Source organism: Anopheles coluzzii, chromosome 2 (assembly GCF_943734685.1).
Source record: "Anopheles coluzzii chromosome 2, AcolN3, whole genome shotgun sequence".
Lineage (NCBI taxonomy): Eukaryota > Metazoa > Arthropoda > Insecta > Diptera > Culicidae > Anopheles > Anopheles coluzzii.
The window spans coordinates 7,133,780-7,158,104 of record NC_064670.1 but is presented as its reverse complement, the minus strand read 5'-3'; the positions used below and the strand labels follow the sequence as shown (position 1 = coordinate 7,158,104).

General features: G+C 46.3%; 2 protein-coding genes across 3 annotated transcripts; both read left to right on the top strand.

The window, feature by feature from the left end:
* The first annotated feature begins 1,559 nt into the window (after positions 1-1,559).
* Positions 1,560-10,395, top strand: LOC120948301 (prion-like-(Q/N-rich) domain-bearing protein 25). Of its 2 annotated transcripts, none has more exons than XM_040364475.2 (7): positions 1,560-1,691; positions 6,911-7,321; positions 8,026-8,310; positions 8,384-8,623; positions 8,716-9,297; positions 9,373-9,522; positions 9,644-10,395. In XM_040364475.2, the coding sequence occupies exons 1-7, from the start codon at positions 1,667-1,669 to the stop codon at positions 9,745-9,747; spliced, it is 1,797 nt and encodes a 598-aa protein (XP_040220409.2). In that variant the 5' UTR covers positions 1,560-1,666; the 3' UTR covers positions 9,748-10,395. The 2 variants fall into 2 exon arrangements, with proteins under 2 accessions (XP_040220409.2, XP_040220408.2); XM_040364474.2 differs by lacking the exon at positions 1,560-1,691 and adding an exon at positions 5,625-5,772.
* A 5,966-nt stretch (positions 10,396-16,361) lies between these two features.
* On the top strand, positions 16,362-23,442 carry LOC120952061 (uncharacterized). Its single transcript, XM_040371170.2, has 3 exons — positions 16,362-17,033; positions 21,162-21,308; positions 22,058-23,442. Exons 1-3 carry the CDS (start codon positions 16,886-16,888, stop codon positions 22,375-22,377), a joined length of 615 nt encoding a protein of 204 aa, XP_040227104.2. The 5' UTR covers positions 16,362-16,885; the 3' UTR covers positions 22,378-23,442.
* The last annotated feature ends 883 nt before the right edge of the window (positions 23,443-24,325 follow it).

The window sequence follows — 24,325 nt, the reverse complement described above, 5'->3', positions numbered from 1 at the left end:
TCCATTAGGGACGGTATTAATTGGCAAAAAGCAGGGTGGAGAAGAACACAGCCAACCAACAATCCTAAACTTGACCACTCTCCTTCACTCACCCCCCCCAGTTACCGAGTCGCACACAAAGCCCGTAAATGTGGTGCTGTTCTGTTTTATGCCCGTACACATTCACCCGCGTACAGCGCGTACCCAATCCCCAATCCGCCGCCAGCATCGGTTCACGCCGTCCCTAACACTTTCCCGCGCGCTAGCAAAGCGCTCCGTTTGGCTGGTTTATTACTGCCACGAAATACCACCAAGCGAAGCGAACAACCCCATTTTCGGTGGCCGCGAGCCATGGTTGAAATGGAAATTAAAACAGTAACAGGTACGGGGTCATGGTGGCTCCGGTGGGGATGGGGGTTTGACCGAAATGTAGGAAACAAATGAAACCTAACCTCTCCACCACTAGTAGCACGTGCACACGGCATCGTTTCGGGTTTTGCTGTCTCGTGTGTTTGTGTGTGTGTGTGTGCCGACGGCTGATGGTGTGTATGCGCTTGTAGAGCAAAGTATACCGCCGTGTGTCGACTTTGCTGTAAGCCGCTGTTGTTCACCGATCGTTCCGTTTGTGCTTTGTTGCTTCGTTGCCCCTTCTTCGCTGCTGAGTCTCCCTTTCCTTTCCCTTAGCGGTACGGCTGTGGGTTTGTTAGTTTTCGTACGATTTGGTCAGTTTCGGGACGCATTTGTAATCATAATCGATCGCTTCGAAAGGTTAACAGCAACAGCGTGGCTACAGGGACGCGTTTTGCTACGTGACACACGTTTCGGTGGGCTGTATCTCGCTGCCCAGTGGTCTTGACCGTTTGACCGTTCAGTACGCGTAAAATGTTCGCAGGAAGGTACAGTGAAGTGTTTCCTGAGCCTTGCGTTGACATGCTAATACTGCCGTTTATCACCCTTTGGTTGCGGATTTTTTCCATTCCTTGCCGAAAACCAACGTTCCTTTCATTCATATTTCAATGCAGCATAAGTTAGCACTAATGAAGCGCGCAAAAACGTTATCATGCTTATTATGCTAGAGTATTATAATTTATTTACTCTGTAAAACCGTCCGCCCTTGCTCAACCAAATCCCCGATGTAGAAATGTATTCATTAGCTAATGAATGAAACACAACTCCTTCCAAAGCATTGGACGTGTGGTTGTATGTGTGTGTGTTGAAGAGAAAAACAAGGAAATCCACTTTTTGGCGCAATTATCGATCGTTGTGTAAAACTACTCTATGAATGCGTGTTTTAGTGAATCTGTGTGTGTGTGTGTGACAGTAAAAAGCGAGTTACCAATTTGTGTTCTGCACCGTCCAAAAAATAACCCGACCGCACAACCCTGGTGTCATGTTCGATGCGGATAGTTGCGGATATTAATTAACTAATTAGCCACAGCCAACCCACGGCCAGCCACAGCGAGTGATCGGTTGACCCTCAGGCACGCGACCGAGTGAAGAAGAGAACAATGCCGAGCGAAGTGATAAATGAACGTTTTCGGTTGTAAAAAACGAAATACTACAAAACAAGTGAAAGCGGAGGTTTGGAGAGTGTGATAAACCTTCAGCAAAAACGGTTGTAAACGGCGACTAAATCGATCATTCGGGACGATCCTCAGCGATGAGGAAACCGAGCGGAACAGTTTAGATGGTACTTGGACCTGCTTATGCTGGTAAGCATAAGGAGATGTAGTGCAAACACTGTTGCAAACCCACACCGAGAGCTTTAGTAGAAGCTAAACACACACACACACGCACGTACTATTAAAATGCTTTGCTTAGGTTTTGGCTCGCTTCGGGTTAAGTCACCAAAGAAGGCAGCCGATGGAGGCGCCCAGTATTTATGAAATGGATTATAATTAGAAGCCCGGAAATAGTAATAACGGCTGTTGTTTTGAGCGCTATTTTTGTACCATTCTACGCATTGCACACTGTGGATTGTGTAGCCATATATATTTATACATCGCACTGTGCACAGGACGCTTCTAAAGGAGGAGGGAAATTTATTTTAGAAAATGAAACTCTGCTGGATCAAACATTCATATCATAACAACGCACATCAGTGTATTTAGTACGAATCAATCTTCTGCTCGGAGGTAGTTTGTGTCTTATAAATCGATATATAATCGAAGAATGTTGGGTTTGTGTAACATACACAGATACACAATAAAAAGGTCATTTTTTCTAACAGTGAAGCAATCGTGGCTGTTTGAGTCGCTTTTTACGTTACAAATAGAAACGCTGATGGACTAAATTTCCAGTGTTCGCTGCTGTGCTTGAGTGCTTGAGTGAGTTTGTGTGTATGTGTGTGTGTGAGTGTGTGTGCACACAAACGTAATGTGCATGTGCTCAGTAATGCGAGAAATACGTCGATCTGTTTGAATTCGATTCCTCTAGCACCGTCCGAAGGATACAGCACACACGGCACGTTCTGGTTGGTACACAACCACATGCACCACACGTCCTTCTTCTCTCTCTCGCTCTTTCTCTCCCTCTGTGTCTCTGCGGCTAGGAGAAAGTTTATTTTAGCCACACAATAGGGCACCATTAATGATCGAAAAAAGCCCTTCAGCCCGGGTATGATGAAGATAGGAAGATGGTCCTTTAGTTATCTTATACTTATCCAAATGGGCGCACAGATTAAATCGATGGCACTTCGCATAATTCGTCGTACGTCGCGTGCTCTTCCGTTCTGCATCTTCGGCCGCGCGGTAATCGCGAATGGCCGAACGCACATCGAGGAAGGAAGAGCGACAGCAGAGCCTCTGTGCCCTCCGTTTGATCCCATCCCCTGGGCCTGTGTTGGAGCGGATCGGATGGATCGATGCGGAATGTGCAAACGGATAGGGTACGGCTCTCCACACAGACAGCATGTAACGTACATCACGGTAAAAAAGAACCGCTCCTGAAAGAGGACGGGTTGCGTTTGGGAGGGGAGAATGTCGACAAATGGAATAATAACGAGTTTGGTTGTGCGGAATAATTACATTACATTTTTTCGACAGTCTTGTCGAATACCCGTCACACGCGATTGGCGACGTCACCGAACACACGCTTCGTGTGTGAGTGAGAAGGAAAGCATCGCGAACCCGCTCTGTATGACGCCACTATTGTTTGCCGTTTGGGATGGAAATAAAACTGAAAATTCCCCCCCCCCAAAAAAAAAAAGAAAAATTCTCCATTAAACCATGAAAATGGTGCTTTGTTTGTGCGTTGAACCAACCGGCAGAGAGGCGGACTGGCGGAAGAGTTAAAGCTTCCTGCTGTCTCTTTACCCTGCGCTGTCCGATTTTGACCGACCGGATCGATACGAACCGCTGGCCATTGCTGACGTCATTGAAATTAGGTGAAAGAGGGGATCAAAGGGCGGACACTCACACACACACATATATAGGTATAACAGCGTGTACCTTCGCGTGTGCTTTTAGTAGTTTGTAATGGCTATTTTTTTTTTTCGCGCGCGTGGCTTTGAGTGACAGAGCAGTGGCGTGTTCCGTCACCGTAGCGGTGGACCCAAGAATAAACAAAAAACTATTAAGTTTGGGCTGGTTTCTCTGTACCGCGAGTGGGTTGAACAAGGTTTAGAGGTGTGTGGGTATTAGTGTGTTTTAGCAATAATCAACGAGTGGCTGCGACTGACCGCAACTGAGCGAGCGAGCGAGGTACTCGGCTTTCCCTCCGCTACCGTCTACACAACAGACGGCAGCTGGTGAATAATTTAGCCCGTCAATCAGCACTACTCTTCAATTATCTGTCTGTGCCGTGGGCACAGTTGGGCGCAATGAAAAGAAAGAACAGAGTGTGGAAGAGAGAGAGAGAGCAAGTTTGTTCCATGTAATGGCTGTAGGTGGTTGTGTTAAACATTCGCCTTTCCGCTTCTATCGATCCTGCAATGCTTTTACCAAATGACAGGGTAGTAGTATTGCTGGTACTACTGACCGTACCGGAAATATAATTATACAGCCCGTGTAACATAACTGCTCGCCAATGCTGCGCCTAGACCGTGCCGGGTAGTGATACAGTGCTTTAACAATGATTTGCTGCCCGTTTACAATGCAATTGCAGATGAATCGATAACCTAACTGCAGTTGACTGGCTGAGAAGCTTCGCTTGGAGCGGAACGGTACGTTAGATCAACATTTAAATTGAGACTGACAATGTTATGGTTTACATTTAATAGTTCGACGTTTTAATAGAGCGTGGCACACAGTTGTACACTGCCAATACAACAAAAATGAGCATAATTGCATCACGATTTAAATCATACACGTAACCTAACCTAGTTCCAGTGCCTTTGAGCGGAGCCCACGCGACGAGCCTTCTACGTGTTCTGTGTTGGTCCGTTTGGTCCGTTTTTTTTTGTACTTCTGCTTTCGAGACAGGAACGGAAGGTTCGCTCCAACGACCCACTGACACGTTGGTGGATGCAGTTCAGGGTCCTGCCCGGGCTAGATGGATGCGATTTGCGGGAAAGATTTATGAGATTCTTGACGGTAAATTATTGTTTGTAGCCGTTCGGTCACGTCCTGGAGCTGTTCAGTCCAAACACACACACCCACGTAAGCGCGGAAATTGATGGCGTCTTTCGTTGAAGGAAAGCTGACCGAAGCCGCCTGAAAGTATGCAACCAGCTGGAAGTGTACATAGTGTAGTTGACCCTGGCGCACTGTGGCCCCCTTTTACCAGTGTGGTATCCCGATTTTTCTTTCCTTTCCCTCTTGCCGAAGGACTTCAATTGGAATTTTATTGGCCAAACCGTTCCACAATTTGACCGCTTCACGGTGGCTTCACTTCGCGCTGGCTGTACCTTGACAGGCACGGTCAACACAGTCCACCGAAGCCTGCAGACACTGCAGCAGACGGCGACCAAACCGAATGGGAATTGCACCTCTTTTTTGCGTTCAGGGTGGGGAATAATTATTACCCAAAGCATCAAACGAACCGCACCGATCATGGGAATAGCGCTGCGAGACTGCCGGCTTTTGTGACGGGTTCACCTTGATCGCTTTCGTCGAGTGCGGTGGCAAACGGTGTTTCCTTGCGGTGGCCGAGTCACGTCTCGTCGTCCCGTTGGAGTCTCGTGGCCCCGCACAACGTACCGAGCGAACGGACGCTACGGACTGCTCCGGGTCCTGTTAGGCTTTTAGTGCTAATTGGTGCGCCGGCTGCAAGAAGCTGCGATCGAGATGTGGTCCAGCTTGGTTACGGTGGTAGTGCTGTTGCTGATCTGCTGGCACGGATGTGCTGGTCATCCGCTGGTGATTTGCTTCCAGGAGCAAAGCTACGATGACGTTACCGTGCGTAAGTGTCGGGTGGGATGTGTGTACAGCTCATCAGGTGTGACTTTCTACCTTCCTTTACAATCGAACGCATCGAACAGGGCAATATGAAGTGAGCGACAGTAGTGATTAAGCTAGATAACGCCACACGATAAGGTCGGGAACAATGTCGCGCAGATTATGGCAACGGGAACAGGTGTTGTCGCTGCGCTATCTGGCCCCTGCATTGGGCCATTGGAGGAAGCCCAAGCTGTTGACGCGATTGTTAATGATAAGTGGTAAATTTGGGCTTAGCGGTGGCCATCAGTGAACAAGGGGAACAAATCAGCAGTGATCAGTGGTTGATTAGCCGTTGGCTGGGAATGTTTGGCATTTGGCGCGCTCACTTGTCCATTCTCAGTGCTAACAGTGATACAGTGTTTTGGTAGAATGTCGCGTTGCGCAGTGGTTTTATTAGTTTTATTAGCCGTGCAAGGTAATGATTCGGTTCGTGTGAGCAGAAGATGTTCTTGTAATGCCACACCAAAGCGGCCACCCCCCAAAAAGTGTTCAAAGTGCAGGTGTGATGCGATCGATAAGCTTTCGAGCGACCAGTTCCATCTCATGATTACGAATTGTTCCAACGGACGCGACTATCAGTGTCTTATCAGTGCAACCAGTATGGATGGTGCTCCAAGTGCCAATGACTTCGGTTTCGGTTGGATCGCCAATGTGCGGCGGTAATACTTGCTGTGCCCGTTGAGTCTGCATGAATGGGTGATTTAATGACACAGCTCGTTCAGTGGCAGTGAACAGAGGGCAGAGGCTACAATACAATGGGCTGGACATGTAGTTCAATTTGCTGGTACAATTTTGCGCAATATTGCATGACCTTGCGGGGAAGGTTTTTTTGGGGTGTGGTGCAAATTACATTTTAGTATCCGCAAGAAAACAAAAAAACGGGACCATTATTTTACGGCGGAAAAGTTGAAACTACAACAAAAGGAGGCAACAAAATGCTGTAACCTTTCCTTTTTATGCGCTAATGTGATAGGTTAGACGCTTTAAGGATTTTGGTTGATGTTGTTATTTTCCTCTTTCTTGTCACCCCTCTTGGGGCGTCCGAGCGAGCAGGGAAGCTTTCGTGACGAGAGCTCATAAAAAGTAAACGCCTTTTCGCAGCCTTGAAATCTTCCCACCAAGCGAGCGGGACTGCTGCGGTGTGTGTGTGTGTGTTTTGGGGAGGGGGTTTCTTGTTGTGTGGCGGGTTTTCTTTTTGGGGAAAAAGGCGGCAAACACGGGGTGCGATATGCCTGCACACAAGCGGCGAGCCAAGGTTACGAGGTGGGTTCTTTTGACATTCGGAAACCGTTGGACCGTTGACTGCGGCTGAAAGATATTCCAACACCACGGAAACACTACTGAAAGACCGTCCTGTAACGTAACATCGTTGCAGTCATGATTTTTCACCGATAGGGAAGATGATCTACCGGAGGGGGTTTGTTCTTTGAGGACACAATTTTGGAAAACCATTCAGTTGCTTCTTGCTACTCTCATATCATCCCGAAATAGTTCTAGTTTTACATCGACTAAACCATTCTTTCTCTCTCTCTCTCCTTCTCCCACAATAACAGGGTCACGTAGCATCATATGGCCATGCGAGGACAGCAGTGACTGCAAGGCGGAGAACGCACACTGCTCCATCTACGGGTACTGCCAGTGCCCGGCCGGTTATGTCTTCTCGACCGATGTCACGCGCTGCCTGCCCGAGTCCGCGTATGGCGTAGCGTGTCAGGAGGCGGTCCAGTGCTCTCATATGCTCACCGGTGCCAAGTGCGAGGCCGGCGTTTGCACCTGTGACAGCGACTACACGTACGTACGCGGCCGGTGCCGGAAGCTGGTCGATCTTGGCCAACCGTGCAGCGACGATATCGATTGCTTCTTCAGCCACAACCGGGAGTCGGTCGTGTGTCACCGGGGCTCGTGCGAGTGTGCCGACGGGTTCTATCGGCGCAGCAGCAACGTCTGCCGGCGGCGTGTGACAAGTGAGTTTTTGATTGCTTTACCCGCAGCCAATCCTTCCTTCCCAGCCGCTTTGCTTTTGAAATTTCGGACACAGTCATTGCTGCTTTGCAAATGGACGCCAGGGGGGAGTTTGTTGTTGACCGACAAGCAAAGTTGCTATCCACAGAGAGGCACGCATGATGAAAGGGCGAGCCGTACGCAGGAATGCTAAATACCCATTCGATTGATGGGACGCTACACGAACGGGGATTACGTTTTAATGCCGTTTACAGAAGGGGAAGCAATAACAAGGCCCAAGTAGGTTAGAGTGTAATTGGAAATCAATTGACGTGGAAAGGTTTAAGTCGGTCAAACGGTTGGTTGGATGTCGAGGAAGGAAGGTATTCGACTGACAACACGCTTACATAACTTGACAATAGATGACAACAGTTTCTCGCAACTCGGAAGGGAGGAATACTGTAAGACCTTTGTTAGTAGATTAGTAGACGTACTTAAAAGTTCTTATCGTCACAGTGCTTTAAGAGGACTCGTTCATTCATGCATTATTTTTAGTTTAGTATGCTTTTCTTAAAGCATGGAAATTGTATTTACTTCTCGAACGAATTCCCATTTCATGAAAAGCTACTTGAATCCCGAGTGAGCAGTATGTTAGGGTTAAAATATAAGAATAGATCTCTATCAATAAAACCATCCATTCTTTACCTTTTCAAACCATCTCCAACAGATGGTGAGGAATGTCTCGTGCATCAGGACTGTGATGGGGACAATCTGCGGTGCGTAAACCAGCGTTGCACCGACGCGGCAGCACAAACAGCCAAATCGCTCCAGGATGTGGCCATTCAAACGTCGCAATCCCTGGAAAAGCCGCACGTGGAAGGGTCACCGGCGAAAGCGCCACCGGCACCAACAACGCGCGACGCTGAAACGAACACGGACACGGCGGCCGCCACCAAGCGGGTACAGATCAGCACGAAACGAGCGGCAAAGGAGTGTGAAAGATGTCGCAAATGTACGGTACCGGGGACTTGAAGGTTTGGGGTTTTGGGTCTTTTTTGACATTCCTCAACTTTCCACTTTTGCAGTTGGCGATCCGTGCGTGGAGGAGGGCGTCGAATGCCCCGAGGTGCCTTACACGGTGTGTCGGATGGGCCAGTGCCACTGCCGGGAAGGGTACTACCACAAGGAGGGCCGCTGTATGGCCGAGCTGGGCGAGTATGTGCACGACGGCCAGTACTGCGAGCCGGGCACGGAGTTCAGCAACAGACGGTGTACCTGCCGCAACGATCAGTTCTACGATAACAACATGCGCACGTGCCTAAAGTGTGAGTGAAACGATCGCGCCGGTTTGATGATTGTGCCGCGAGCAAGCTTGGTGAAACGGTTTTGATTTCGTTACCCTATTCGTCCATTGCAGCCGCGCTGGGCATCAACACATCCTGCACGCAGCAGAGCCAGTGCTCACCGTACGGGGCGGCCTACTGTCCGAGTGTGTCGCCGAAGCGGTGCACCTGCCACCCGTACGCCCGGTACGACGAGGCCACCGAGCTTTGCGTCGCAAAGGACGGCTACGAGGCGTACTGTGAGCGGGACGGCGATTGTGCGCTGGCCAACGCGCGCTGCTCGACCGAAAAGACGTGCGTCTGCAAGCCGAGCTACTACTACGTGAATGAGCGGTGCAAGGCGGCCAACGGTGGCGAGTGTGAGACGGCCGCGGACTGTGCCTTCGAGGAGGCCGTCTGTCAAACGCCGAGCGTACAGTCGGAGGACGAGAGCGTCGAGCCGGCCGAACCGAAACGGTGCAGCTGCGGGAAGGGCCACTACTATCAGGCCAGCGGCAACCGGTGCCTGAAGGAGGCCGAGCAGTACGGCGACGAGTGTAGCGTGGACGAGCAGTGCCAGCCGCTGCTGGGCGAGCTGGGCCAGTGCATCGAGGGCCAGTGTCAGTGCGATGAGAACGAGCATCACTTCAAAGACGGCAAGTGCAACATGAAGATAGGTACGGGATCGGGTTGTGTTCGGTGGTGGACCCACGCCACTCCTTCTAATGCGCCTTTCTTTCTCCCCTCGGCAGCGCTCGATGCACGCTGCTCCAAAACGAGCGAGTGCTTCGTGGACGGCGACGACCAGGACAATGTCGAATGTCGCAATTCGGCTTGTCAGTGTAAGTTTGACTACTCCCCGGACGTGGAGCGGCAGAAGTGCATTAGACCTAGCGGCAAAAGTAGGATCGATTTCCAAGCGCTTGCTCTCTGGCTTTGTAGCCCGAGGATAAGGATGTTACGGCACTACTAACCGAGCTGTTGCTGGTGTTCTTTTTTCTTCTCCGCCCGATTTTTTTTCAGATTCTTCCGATCGCCCCAGTGCCCTGAAGGTGATTACACTCCTGCTGACCAGTGCCGCCGTTCTGATTACGGGTTCTGCTCTGCGGGATGCCTACTACGGCTAAGAGCGTGCCGTCAACGCAAGGCAACAGAAAAGCGAGCTTCGAGCAAGGGAGAGAAGAACGGGCAATCGATTCAAACGATTATTCGTACATTTGGTTGCAACTCGTTATCACTATCCTGTACATATAGCTTGATTTTCTCACCTCCCGAACGGTTTGGGGGTTTCCTTTCGTTTGTCCATCGTACAGCGCTACGGATTTGTTAATGTTTCATCCCGGTAGCACCAACTGTTTCTACCCAACTTCACCAATACAATGCGAAACAAATAAACAGCAATACTAACAGACTAACACACCAATTGCACAGTGCAATACAAACAAAAAGAGCGACATACGGGCATAGAGGATAAAATCGATTCCGCATCGACTACGGCACGTGTTTTTTATATGCTTCAGTGAAAATCGTTTCACCATTCGCTGTATGTGTGTGTGTGTGGTACAGCGAAATACGGTTGCAATGGAACGATCGAGCGAACGAAACGTTTCACTATAAACAGTGTATCTGCTGCTTGCTAAGTGCAAAGCAAAGGCATTTGAAGAGAATATGACGAATAGAAATAATTGAACTAATAATAATAATAATAATAATAATAATAATAATAAAGCAATATGGGCGGCCTCTGTAGCGGATTGATGCCGTTAGTTTTTTTTCGAATCACCTGATGTACCTGTTTTTTTTAATCCATATGAAAGAAATGGGGAAATATGAACGAAAATTGCGATGCTTTAGCATTCTGAACTGTTTGATTACCGATTTTGTGTGATGAATGTCATACTACCTAATTGCAATACATTTTTTTGACTGTTTGCCATGTTAAATTCAAAATCCACTTCCCCATTAACGCAACTGTAACGTTTTAGATTTATAACAAAATTATGGCAAATGCTATAAAAATACTAACACTGTACTAAAACTTTGCTCTTTAAAATTTTATAGCAAGCTTTGACGTTAAGCTTAGCAAATCGAAAGCTCGCGGACAGAATCTGCAACATGGCTGCCGCACGACACTGTTCAAATGCAAACAGAAGCAAGCTATAAGCCGTTATGAAGGTAATAATCGCATTATCATTTCCAAGCACACATTCCATTTACCGTGTCCAATGCTCGAAATAACCCAACGTCTTTCCATTTGTAAATTACACTAATTTTCCATCAAGATATTACCATCCAGTCTCATTGGGTTCATTCCCTTCCTATTTCCTGCATCCTCATAACGTACAGCCTTTCTGTAGCCCATTAGCGTGGCCCAATGCTTTTGAAGTGCCTCACGACCCTTCTCCCATGCGCTGCCCCTGGTACACGATGGCTACGTAGCAACAGCAAGACACTTCCGGGTGTGCGAACTGGACGGTCGTTTGACGTCATCGTTTGCCGGGTTCGGAGAAGGTTAACCGTTCTAAGGTACTCGCACCACGTCGGTCACCACTTCCGCCGGCTCAAGGTGAGCGAACGCACAAAGATGGACGGTTCCGTGAGGCGAGCCTTTTTTGTTTTAGTTCCGCGTTCCGCTCTCCCTCCCATCTATTGTTGGTGCGGTTTTCAAGAGACACATTCTGGGATCGCAATCATATAGTGCTTATGATGTCATTAGCCCGGCGGTTGGCCGTCCGACCGAGTGAAGGAATTGTTAACAGGAAACCAACGCTGTTACCTTTCCACCAAATAGGGAGTTGCTTTCTGGTGAGCGATTAGAAAAGAAAAGCCCCGTCTCGCGTAGAAAATCAATCGACCCCACATGAAGCAGCCGTAACGGGGAATGCTTTGGGTGGTAATGTGATTTATAGCGCTGTTGAGATAGCGCAACGGGAAATGGGCGCTTGTATCAGCGGGTCATAAAGGGGGCACGGATTTTTGTGGCCGTAAAAAGTTAGCATTTATGAAAGCTTTTTAACCATGCGACACTAAAAGCAAAGGAGTAATTGTTATTCTTTCCCTTGCCGGCCTGTATAATGGAGAGTAGCATTTTGCAAACATGATTAAAAAACTTATTGCTGCACGAATGGCACAATTTTGCGTTACTGGTCGCGCAAACGCAGCGTGGCGAACAGTGTATGTGTGGGGAGGGTAAAAAAATAGGTCAAACATGGGGAAAGCGAAAGGCGAGTCGGAAATCACGAAAGCGGAACTGTGCTGAAGACTGGTTCCTCGCTTTGGTCCCTTCCTGCTGCGCTCGGCCGATTATACCCTATCGTGATTAAAGGGGAGGAAAAAAGGTTCAGGGCGTCGAAATTGGGTCAGCTTGACCAGCGAGCTACCCGAGCGGCGGGTTGATGAAAGTGCAATTTGTTAATCGCGTACGAAAGCGAGATAAGTTCGGCTGTCAGGTCGAGTTTTAGCTTATTTCAAAAAGAAAAGGATCACCTTTGCACACAAATGTCGTGCGGTCAAACCGACACAAACACACCACGGCAAAAGGGCAAGGTTGACGCTCGCTCAGCTGCAAGGTTTGGATTAACCATTAATAATGCACAATGAGGGCATTGAATGCAGTAGAGAAATGTGAATTTTCTCGTTATAATCTCGTAGAAATCCAATTAAAGCACAGCTTATTGCATTAAATGTCAAGTGTCGTTTTCTAATGGCATTCAAACTCCAACAGGTTAGTTTGCCTTGGAACGGTGATTGATTTTCCCGGTAGCTTTTACCGAGGATTGATTTAAAATGTTAAACCCACCAAGGATGTCTATCCTGGCTCTTGTGCACTTTACCCTCCATCCAGCGTGGACCATCTTCACGCTGACACTGTTGATCCAGTGCCGATGCTGTCTCGATGCGATCAACCCACCAGGCGTCTCCATCAAAGCACGTGGTGGTGAGGGGGGTGTTATAAACCCTTCCAGCATGGCTGCAGTCGTGGTCCCCCCCCCCCCCCCCCCCCCCCCCTGAATACTGGCACTCATTATCAGCGTATGTTCGAGCCGGACTATCGTTAGAAGAAGCCATTTTAATTTGAATGTAGCGTGACCTTTCCATCCCTTGGCCGCTTCACCCTATTCCGCATCGGTTTCGTTTGTTTTGTCCCTGGCGGACCGCTTGCGTGGCTGATTCCGTGTGAGCAGTCCACCAATCACGGTCAGCGAAGGCAATTAAAACCACCGGCACCAGTGGTAAGTGTGCTGCAGATACGTGCGTTATCTGGTGGAGTTTCATTTGCTTATTATTATTTTTTCGGTCCGTGTTATTTTTTTTTCTTTCTCTCGCTCTTCAAAAGGCGACAAGAGAGGGAAGGGAGAATAATTTTTGGGGACAAGCATATACAGCACACACACACAGCACATATATACTCACTGCCATCAGCGTGCATAGTGATGATAAATGGTGTAATTAGATAAAATGTTGCCCGACTCTTTCGTGAAGCAATGTAAACAAAGGCACTGGCACTCCCAAACAAAAAGGGGTTAATAATAACGATGAATTGTGGATGAACTGTTTTTGTTTTTTTCGGTAGTGTACAAATTGGTGCAGTAATTGCACAGCTATCATTACACATTTTGTCGTTCATATTACCCCCCCTCCCTTTCTCCCATTAACAGCGACGAAGGTCAGCAAATTACGATTCGGTTCGGTTGATGGTTTCTATAAACAATCGATTGTGTTTTGTTTGGTGAACCCTACTTCGTGCTGGTTTGTTGCCACTGTCAATGCACCATTTGTTTAGTACTTGTATCATCCGCGAGCATTTCAACAGCCCTAGCGCGGTAACGAGGCCCATCCTCGTGCACCACGAGCCGTTGGGGTGCCTGTTGTTTTGTCGATTTTTTCGGATATTTTTATTCCCAACCGACCCGGGAGGGGTGCATCACTGCCCGTCGTACAGCACCGCGTGGAAGCGTTTCGTGTCAAATGTTTCTTTACCGCTGATTGACGGGTTTATTGCCGTACGGAATGGACTTCTTGGCTCATCGATTGTTGCAGTTTACTGTCGAATTCGGGTTCGGCGCGGAAGGAGCAAATAGTTTGAAGCTTCTGCCTGTGTGTGAGAGCTCCACGTTTTGACAGCGATCATGGCAACGGCCATAAACAATGCTTTATGTCGATTTGTTGTGTGTTGGGAGTTCTCTGGAATGAGTTTATTGTTTTTGTTTTTTTTGTGTTTTTGTTAGTGTCATCGATTAGTGTGGGATACGTTGAAGGTATGTGTCCAAAGCATATTTAGATAAAACGCCATCAACTATAAAAGTGTTGTCGATATTCTACCGTTCAAGTTGCCGACGGAACTAAAAGAACTGCACAGACTATTCCGTACCATTGTTTCCAGGCGACCAATTAAATATTTTTTTATGACTTGCGAAATTATGCACTCTGTCTTAGAGGATGCCTAATGGATCATTATTTATTTGCAGTATTTGCTGCGCCTTCCTCACTGTTCTTGCTCAACTGCAAGCAACTACTTATTTTGCCTTTGCCTAGTATAAGTTTACTACGGGAGTACTTGGCACAAATAGCCGTCTTGCCATAAAATAAAAAGGCCCCTAAGCGAAAGCATTAACAGTTTGCATTCATTCATAAAATTAAACAAAACTATTCTGCACACATTCCAACCATACTCATAATTCATTCGCATACGGGCACAATAGCACACGCAATGTGCTTTGTTTTTCCCTCCCATTCACACACGGAACCAACAATCACTGCCCAACCACCCTATCAAAGGGTTCTTCTACCCCGGTGTGTCTGTGTGTGTGTGTGTGTGTTGTTCTGTTCTGCGATCGAAAGATAATCAGTGCACTGCAAAATACGGTCCGCAAGTCGAAGATCATAAAGTACTCGAGCAAGCGGCGCTACTGTGCCTCGTAAAACTGTCCATACAAACAACACCGGGGGTCATAAAACTGAAGCTGAACCAAAATAGCCCACACACACACACACACACACACACATAGAATTCGCGGTGAAATAAATCTCCATCCGCGACAGGGTCTGTGTTCATCATCGCGTACCGCGCGCGTTCGGTTTCCTGCGTCGGTATGGGGCTTCCATCACTCCATTCAACTGGTACGACCTAAAGTTTAACCTTTAAAGTCCGAGTGTGCAGTAATTTGTCGGTGTGCAGCAAAGGTGGAGGGGGCGCGAAAAAGTGGGCTTGGTTCATGGCTTTCGGGATGCAGAGACCAACCTGTAAAAACCTGGACAAAATTCGCATGTTGAAATCGTATAAGATATGCTTTTTCATACACAATCAAAGCGGAGCACGTTCGTACAACCTGCTGTAAGAGGGCAAAGCATGAGCTGTGTGTTGAAGCTTCGTGATGACCAACACAGACAAACACACACACACACACGCGCTTTCATCTAGCAGGGTGCAGGGCATTCGTGAAAGGATACTTATATCTTTCCACTTCAGCCAGAGGAGGCGCAAACGTGAGTAACGCTCCCAAGACGGTCATTATCGAGCTGCCGTGTCCTGCCGGGCATGACGATGGCTCATTTCTTTGTGCTTTGGGCGCTACTGCTGCTGCTACTGCTGCTGCTCCGTGACGGTTTCCGGTCACCGGCCGAAACATCGCTCAAGGGTCGTGACGGGCATTGCAAATGTCACCCCGAAATGGGTTCCCCAAAATAGTGACGCCCTGTCAACGTTGGAACCCTCCACGTTGGAACACACACACGCACACACATCGGTGATTGATCGTGGAAAGCGGAGCGTGTCTGGGTGTTTTATTTTCTGATTTGCAAATTTGAAACATTTCCGCTCCGGGTAGCGTTGGGAAAGGAAAGTTTACCAGAAACTAAAAGTTTTATTGTTCCCAAAAATGGGGCGAACCTCACCGTTCGGTGGATGAGCGGGCGTGCAAGCGTGCTTTTGAACGCGCTTTCTATGGCAAACAGGGCTTCCTCGCGTTGTGTGTTCCTGTCCTTTCTTTCTTCTTGGAGTTGCACAGAAAAAAAAGAAAGAAACAAGCATGAAAACAACGCCTTTCCGTTCTTTCCCCACGATTCCCCTTCCACGGGTACATCAGGCGCGAATACAACCAGAACGCATTCTCACGTACGGAACCCTCGCACGCGTTACGCGGGCCGAACCTTTGGTGGTCTCAAAACTCCTGCCCCGACGACTCCCCGCCCCATGGGGGAAGCAGATGAATCAGCACGCTGTGGAAGGCCAAGATTGTATTTATAATTATGCTGGCCACCAGCCGAGGGGAAGTGGTGCTGCAAATTCGCCACGACGGTTACGACGCGTCGATGAGCGCTCGGCGAGTATTTGTTTACTATAAATACACTACCCAAGCGCTTCAGGTTTGCGATCGTTCGGTCCCGCTCACACACGCTTAAGGTCTCGGAAGGGTCTCTGGGGAGGGGGGAAGAGTGCACGAAGCTAAGCATCTTGATGTATTTCGCTCTGTTTATGTGTGTTTGTGCGGGTCCCTTGTCTTGGTCCATTTAAACCTGGAAGGGCGAAAGTGAGAGCCACCACTACAGAAGGAGAGCTTTACATCGATCTAAGACATCGGTGTTCGTCCTTCGAGGGGCTGTTGGTGTTTTTTTCCCTTCTTCATACAACTGTAGTGGCTAGATTCCCGGTAAGGCGTTCGGTGGCCAAGCCGTTGCCAAAACACGCAAACTGTTTTCCCCTGTTCTAGGTGGGCGGGGTATCGGCGGGTCGTTGGAGCTCGGTGACTTGAACGTTCGCTCACTTCGTCACGGCACTCGCAACGGTACGGTCGCACACACAAGGGTCGGCGTCGCAAAACCGAACGGACCCCGGGCACTTTAATCAGTTCTAATCCAACGCGTGTGAGTGTGTATGCGTGTAACAGTGTGGACTAGCTGGCACACTTGGCTCTTCTTTCTTTGTTTAACGATTTGAGTGTGCTTTGAACCAGTTTCGGAAGGTCTTTATGGATGTACTATTGCAGCACAGTATCGCCCAATAATCACAAACCTGTGGGAGTTTCGCGCATTAAGGAAATTTGTGGCCCTGTTTGTAACCGGAAAGCGTAAGCGGCTCATTAGCACGGTGGGAGCGTTGCAGTGCTGGTGTGGATACGTTTGTCGCCTGTGACGCGTGCTCGTTCGTTGCAGATAGTGCATCACTCTGGGACCTTCTCCATCCGTCCGACATAACAGGGTCTGTGGGTGTGTGTGTGTGTGTGTACTTGTGTGGTGTAAGGCAAGGAGGCTAGAAAGGAACCAAACATGGGTCCACTTAAGCAAATGACACATTGCGGAAGCATAAGTGCACTGTTTGCCGTGCTGATAGTGCTGTTCGGCGTCAGCTCGTCGGCCCTGACGACGTTCGGGAAGTCGAACACGAATCAACAGGCAGCCCCAACACCACCACCGGGTAAGGAGCGATCGATTGTGGAGGGGTTAGGTGGGTTCGGTTAGCGTTTTCAAACCAATCATTATTCAACTACTATGTTGCGAAAGTTGATTAATGATGAAAACCCCCAGGAGTAATCTGCGAAACAAGAAAACGAGGTGTGGAGCGCAATGCTTCTGGAGGGGTATTTAAACATCCTCCCTATGTTTATAATGTATTAATGGGTTTTAATTGGCAATTCACCGACATTAGGCAGTTCATGCAAAATTGTCTGGTGAGTTTATGATAAAGAAGAATCAAAGACATCATTTTCAAACCAAACCTCTACCTTCGGAAGTAACGACACTCTATTGAGGTAAATCAATAGTGAAGCTAGAACGATAGACTCAGGATTTATAGAAACATGTACACAGGAAAAGGGAAATAACGGCCAATATAGCTAACTAATTGCATACAAGCCACCTGTATAGAGTTTTACTAGACCTTTCCAATAACGCTTTGGCAGGAAGTTGGTTCAGAAGAATGCTCTATCAGAAAAAAATTGAAGTTGTATGGAATAACCTATTCAAGATGCACTTTCTGGTTAGGTGTGGTTTCATTTCTCGGCAGCTTCTGTTGATTGCCTAATCGTATCCTTGTGAGATATTTAAATATGTTTTTTTCTTTTTGAAGAATTATATTAAACAATTGTATACTGTTGGATTCTTGAAAGTCAGTTAGCAGGGGGCACGGTCCATTCGGGGCTTGACCCCATGACGGACATGCTGTTAAGTCGTACGATTTGACGACTGTTCAACGAGACCGATATAAGGTACATTACTAAGAAAGTAAAGAAATACATATTCTCTATGCTGTTAGGGACTCTTTGTGCTAACGAAATACCAAACTTGTGGAGTTCGAAATGGGAAAATATCTATTTTCTTGATAGCAGTGTAAAAAAGGTCAATTATATCAATTGTCAAATAAGATTCAACGCTTTACGCTTGAGCTTAGAACAATGTATAAGCTACGGTTGTAGGTTATCGAACAAGCTATGAACTTTAAATAAGGGTCGACCGCAATAATAAGCCAAAATAATTAATAAGTCCCCCCTTCGTTCTGACAGTTAATTAAGCTTCTGCTTAATCAACACTTCACAATTCGCATGCCGGCATCGCATTGCACGGTATCCTATAATTGGATGTATTAATCACCCAAAAATCATCGTTCCATCGGTTATCCTAATGCTTTTTGCGTCTGCAAATTAATTAAATTTGCCAGCCGTGCGTGTTTTGTAAAATTTAGCTTCAAACAAAACGAAAGTAACGAGTAACTGCTCAATCTCGATGCTTGCGCGGCAAAATTATGACAGCGAACGCTACACACACCATATTCACCCATTCAACATGTGCTCCGGTTTTTGCTCAACCGTCCGCCGAGCGTTAACTATCAAAAAATGGAACTTTTCCATTTCCTCTTCGGGCAGCGTAAAAGCTCTGTAATGACCTGTAGTACACGCAAAACAAAGCAAAAGCCAGGAAGCAAATAACAAAAAAAAAAACTACCATACTGGAAAGGTCTGCGATTACGCGTTACGGATTTGTTCAAGCATTCAGGCTTGGAATGTTCCCCCCACCGCGCCGAAATGATCGCACGCGAGTAACTTATTGTAAAGATCCCGCTTGCTTTATCGTGCCGAAATTCAACGCATTCGCCCGTCCCGTGTTATGGGGTGCAGGTGTGCGCGAATTCAACGACTCTCGTGCTCGTGCGTGCGTAGAACCCTTTAGAGCCGGAGCCCCAAAAGGATGAACTCGTAACAATGGAAAGAATTCGTTTCAGCACATTCCTTCACTTTGCTGAAAGCATGCTAATGGTTGCGGTCGTCCTCGGCGAAGGAGGTGGCGCACGATTACCATACCGACTGGCGCGTTTGGTAAACACATTTTGGTGTTGCGTTTGGGGTGTAGTTAATTCCGTGATCAGATAAAATCAACCCGACCCGCAAAAATACGAATGTCTGCGGCTGACAAAAAAAACTAAGTAAAAATAAATAAAACTAGGATAACGTGAAAGATAGTTGCAGAATATGCATATATTGCGTAAACAAGGGCAGGATAATACTATTCGATTATTAGTACAAAGCATCCATGTCAGCGCCTGAATGTATGCAATTAGCATGAAGAGTGAGAATACCGGCCCGGGACGGTATAAATACCGAATAATTGAATACAAATTAACGACTCGTTTGGCGTGGAATGGGCCGTCGAGTGCCTTTTGTGTGCCTAAGGTGCTCTTTTGTTCTACGGGAAAGGGTCCAATCAACAGATTGGCAGATTGGCTGGCGGAAGTTTTGTTCGTCGCTTTCGAAAATCCAAGGCACTGTGTGTGTGTCAACCACGGTACCATGGCGAGATTATGTAAAAGGTGGAAATTTATGGCCCCGCCCCCGCATGTCGACAATCGAACCATGGGTTGGAAGGCAAGCTACATGGATTCGAGACGTTATAGAAGGTGGCAGAGTGGCACGATTCGGATTAGCGGAGTGGCAATGTTCGAATTAATTGCACGATTATCGAAATCTTGATAGAGCGAGTTTAGTGGCACCCTCCCTCCAACTAATTGAAACTATCGACATGGTTGATCATGTTTAGGTGTGGCACACGATTGCTTACAGGTGGTACAAGCGAGTCGATTGCTTGCTTTACTACCGTTTAGTGAACACGAATCGCTGATTTTAATGCAAACGGAAATAGGGAGAAATGGTGGTAATGAAGAAATACAATCCGCTTTGCGGTCATCGTATGACGAAGGGTTGAGTATGTATGGTTGGCATTTACTGTATGGACGAGAAGAGTAATCACTTTCGATGAAATCATTCATTCGTTGATGGATGTTTGATATTGTATAATTCTTTGATGTGTGAAAGGGCCGTTTCATCAGATAAATCATCAGAAAAACCACACACAAAACTTGAGTTCTAAACGAATGAATCAATTTCATTTATGTAACGTATGGTCAGACGTATCAATGAGCAAGCGAGCTATTTCTGGACGCAATCTGGACAGTGATGAATGAAATCTATTCATTTGAAATGTTAAATCAATCCCATGCCGTTGTAGTTGAGCAGAATCGGAGAATTTGTAACATCAGTAGAGTTGTCAATATCACGGAAGTTACGTTCATCTGGCTGACTTTGTATCTAAACATGTTTTTAGTACAACTTGTTCTGCCGAAGGAAAAAATGTCAGTTTTCAATCATCCATATCCAACTGTTGGCTACATGAAGGTCCACAGCACCCTACATTATTATCTTCAAACGATCGATACCAAATAGATCTCTTGACCTTTAAACTTATCCTACACCTTGCACTGTAATTTTGATTAAAAAAAGGAATGCCACAAATACAAAGGTAGCTTCATGCTTACCTTCATTTGTGCACGAAACTCATGATCATGAACCACCTTGTTGCACATAATGGAGGATAATTTAAGCTCCTATCAGACTAGTACAGCTCGTGGAATTATAGGGATTGAGCACAGTGGCGGCAGCACCAGCAATGGCTGTACTAGAACAAGCTAAAGAAGAAGAAAAAGAAAACAACTTTCAAGTAGCTGCTTTATCTTCGCTTGTCATCAAACACGACGTACTGGCAAGGCGCCGACGAAAGTGGAAAAATTAAATTGAAGAAAGGAAACCTCCGTCTGGAAATTGCTTCAAAATCATGCACAAAGGCGAGTTCAGTGGATGCAAGCATTGTGAAGTGAGCGCAAAAAAGTGCACTTTTCGAGGTAGAAAAATTAATCCCCCCTCTACTTTGCCTACACCACCCTTAAGACCGTGCCTATGTTGCTTTACTTTTTTTGTTTAAATTTTCAGCCAGAATTGTAATTGAACCTAGGCACGTAACAGTGGTGCACTTGTTCGATTCGGCCATGACCACTAGAGCTTGGTGGGTGAGCTTAGCAACACATCGTTACTTCCGGCATGATAGTCTCCCACTCCCTCCCCCTGCGTTCGTAAGACCGAGTTCAAGACATTTGGGTTTTCCTTTCTTTCAGCTAATGATCATTGTGGAGCACACCGCTCGTTGTGTACGATTTTTAAACCCCAAAGTAATAATTTTGTCCTTTCTCTTTGTTTCTCTCGTTCTCGTACTTTCTTTACAGTGGTAGCCAAAAGCTGTACCAATCACGCAGACTGCAGTACGATACAAAACACGAGCTGCGTTCTCGATCCGATCGATGATCGTATGCGCTGTCTGTGCGGTGACTTCAAGGCACCGGTAAATGGATTATGCTCCGCAAAGTACAAAGGTAAGTGTAGCAAGTCCGGAAATTGGTCCCAATTTTCGGGTATCCACATGTAGAAGCCTTCCTGGGATAACCAACATGCAACAGGATTTGATATAGCATGGTGGAATGGGGCTGCTAGTGCTGAACTGATAGGCTGAACGCTAAATGAAAGTAAGCAAATCCTGCCAGCGGTGGCAAAAGGTGGCAGTGCCCTCAGTGACGGTGACTTGCGTTTCAGCAATAAATTTGTCGAAAGCTTCCGTACTTGAGGTCGTGGAAATGCTGTGCTGCCAGTCAGTTCGTATCATGCACGGTCTGCGGGCTAGCCGCTTCGCAAAAGGATGGAAGGTTGTAGTTAGATTTGCGGCAGATATGGGTTGGTTCACATTTCACTGTCCGCGTAACCTCTAGTTACATGAGTTATGGTGGACCCTCCCCTAAAGATTGCATATAAGGGCTATGCGAGCACAAGATGTTGCATGTTGCATGACCTTAGCAGGTACGGCTGCGTGTAGTGGAACATAAAGTAGAGTTACGTGACTCGAAGCAAGAGGTACATCTTTTTTTTGCACATTATTGTTGATACCTTTACATCACAGGAGGAACATAAAATTGTGTTGAAAAGTTTGACACCATGAACTAAGTAAATTAAGTGAAGTCATCGAATATTCACTCCACAGTAGATTTATTCAAGCAACGATCGTTTCTTTCTCAATTTAAATTAATTGCCATACCTCTAACATTTCCCCGCTTCTCATTTAAATCTTCAGGTCTGCGCCATCTGTGTGGAGACTCGGCCCAATGCGACTACGGTATGATGTGTGCCATCGAGAACTCTACCAAACCGACCACTACGCTGGTGACAAGCAAAACGTTCCTCACCAGCAGCATGCTGAGCAGCAACGGCAACAGTACCTACAAGGTGTGCCTGTGCGATGAGGAGGCCGAATTTTTCGAAAACAAACACGAACGCCACTGCAGCGGCGGTACGGTAGTGATCGTCACAACAGGAGCAGTGATTCCACTGATGTTGCTGCTGCTGGGAAGATTTATCGCTAACCTTCCCATCGCTCGCTGGTATTCGGTATAGGCCGTCCGGACATCCGGCGACCTGAGAAGTCACAAAACCCGTTGCACAATGCACCTTGCCAAACAGCACCAGGCAAAACAGCTTTCTGCAAAGCATTTGGGTAGATGTGGGCGAAGAATTAGCTCAGCACGTTCACGATAAATCCGAATTTCTTGTCCCAGCACCAAATTCGCCTTGTTAGTGTAATGCGTTAAGGAGATAGAGATACGGCAATCAGAACCAATTCCAGTAAAGATTAGTATGAATATATTTTCTAAATTTCTGCACAGCGAAATGCACGACCGTATCAAACTAGAATGCACAGATACTTTTAAAGTAATCTTATTATACCATTCGATGCAAGCAAACAAGAACAACATACAATTAGTGGACAACGAAAATGTAACTTTTGCGCTTAACTGTTCAGAGTTTTTGCCATTTTTCATATTCATATTTCCGGTTGATTATAAAAAAACTTCAAAATTTTAAATATAAAACGACAAGGCAATTCAATCTTACTAGAGTGGCAGTGGATGTATTAGTCCCCTTCATATCAAACTATAGGGTTTTATTCGGTAGTTGTACATAATGTTCTAAAAGTTTAATCGATTTTGAGTATACTATTCCATCTCAAGCAAAGGGTTCACATTGATGTATACAGAAACTAAGTGTATTTTTAAAGTAGCGATAGTAAGAGAAAATGAAACCAAAACAAGTGTTAAAGTAGTCGACTTACTTTATTTTTCCCAAAACCAATACAAAAACACAAACACTAAAGATGTGCTTAGATGCTATCTACTCATGCTAAAAAAAACAAGCAAAAGTAAATACTGATAATGATTGACTAAAGTAAGCGTAACTGTGTATACATAGCTGGTAACTGAGAATAGAGAGGACTTACATACTAATGAGCAAAGTGTAAATGAGAAATTAATCAAAATTAGCCGTTGCTTGCGCACCACAACAAATGCAACTCAATTCTACGCGGTTATACGCAGTTTACACGCATGGTTTATGGAACGACTCGATGTAATGTAAAGTGGATTGTTATGTGAATAAATTTATTTGATCTACGTACGCTTTTTAGCTCTGCTTGGCGCATAGAAGTGCATTTTTTACTCTAAATGATTTTGGGCGAAAACAAAAACGAATAGGTAAGTCAGAAACATGTAATTGGCGAAGAAATTATCTTTTTGATAGTTGTGAAAAAGGTATTTTTTTCTTATAATTTTTAAATTATAAATATCCACAATGTACAGTCTGTACTCACTGGTTGAACTTCGATTGCATGCCAACTATTGAATATGTGTTTTTAAGTTGGCACGTTTTCAATACAAAAAAAAAGAAACTTTTCTCAACGAGCCATGCGATTTTTGTAAATTTTTCAAAACCGAGTTTGCATACAAACGCATGCTTTTTAATTGAGCTATTACCCCAATTATCGAGCGTTCAACAGAAAATTATGCCAACTAAAACGCATTCAACAATTACATTCATACTGTATCTAACTGCTCGTTCAAAATAACGAAAGTCGACATAACAACCAATGTCGATCACAGCTGTCGTTGCCCGGTTTGACAGTGCTGTCAAATCGAACCGGTTGAACCAACCCACCGGTTGAGCCAACCCACCGCCAGTGTGGCCAGATTATTTTGGCGGATTTCGGTAGGAGCAACAATATTTTATCTGTAGTTTTCGGTAGGTTAAAATTCGAAACTCAGGGGGGGGGGGGGAGTGCTAATGCGTAAAATAAAAGTTCCCTCTCACGAGAATATACATCCTTTGTCTAGGAACATTGTACTAGGAATTCAAAGCCAAAGAAGGACTAAGATGCACATTTTCTTCTCAGTGGTGGCAAGTTCTTTTTCTCGGGGCTCCACGCGACCGTTTAGGGCGGTGGCAACGCTTTTTCGCATGCGATTTTATCGGACGGCCTGTCAAATTTTTATATGGGATTTGACAGACAACG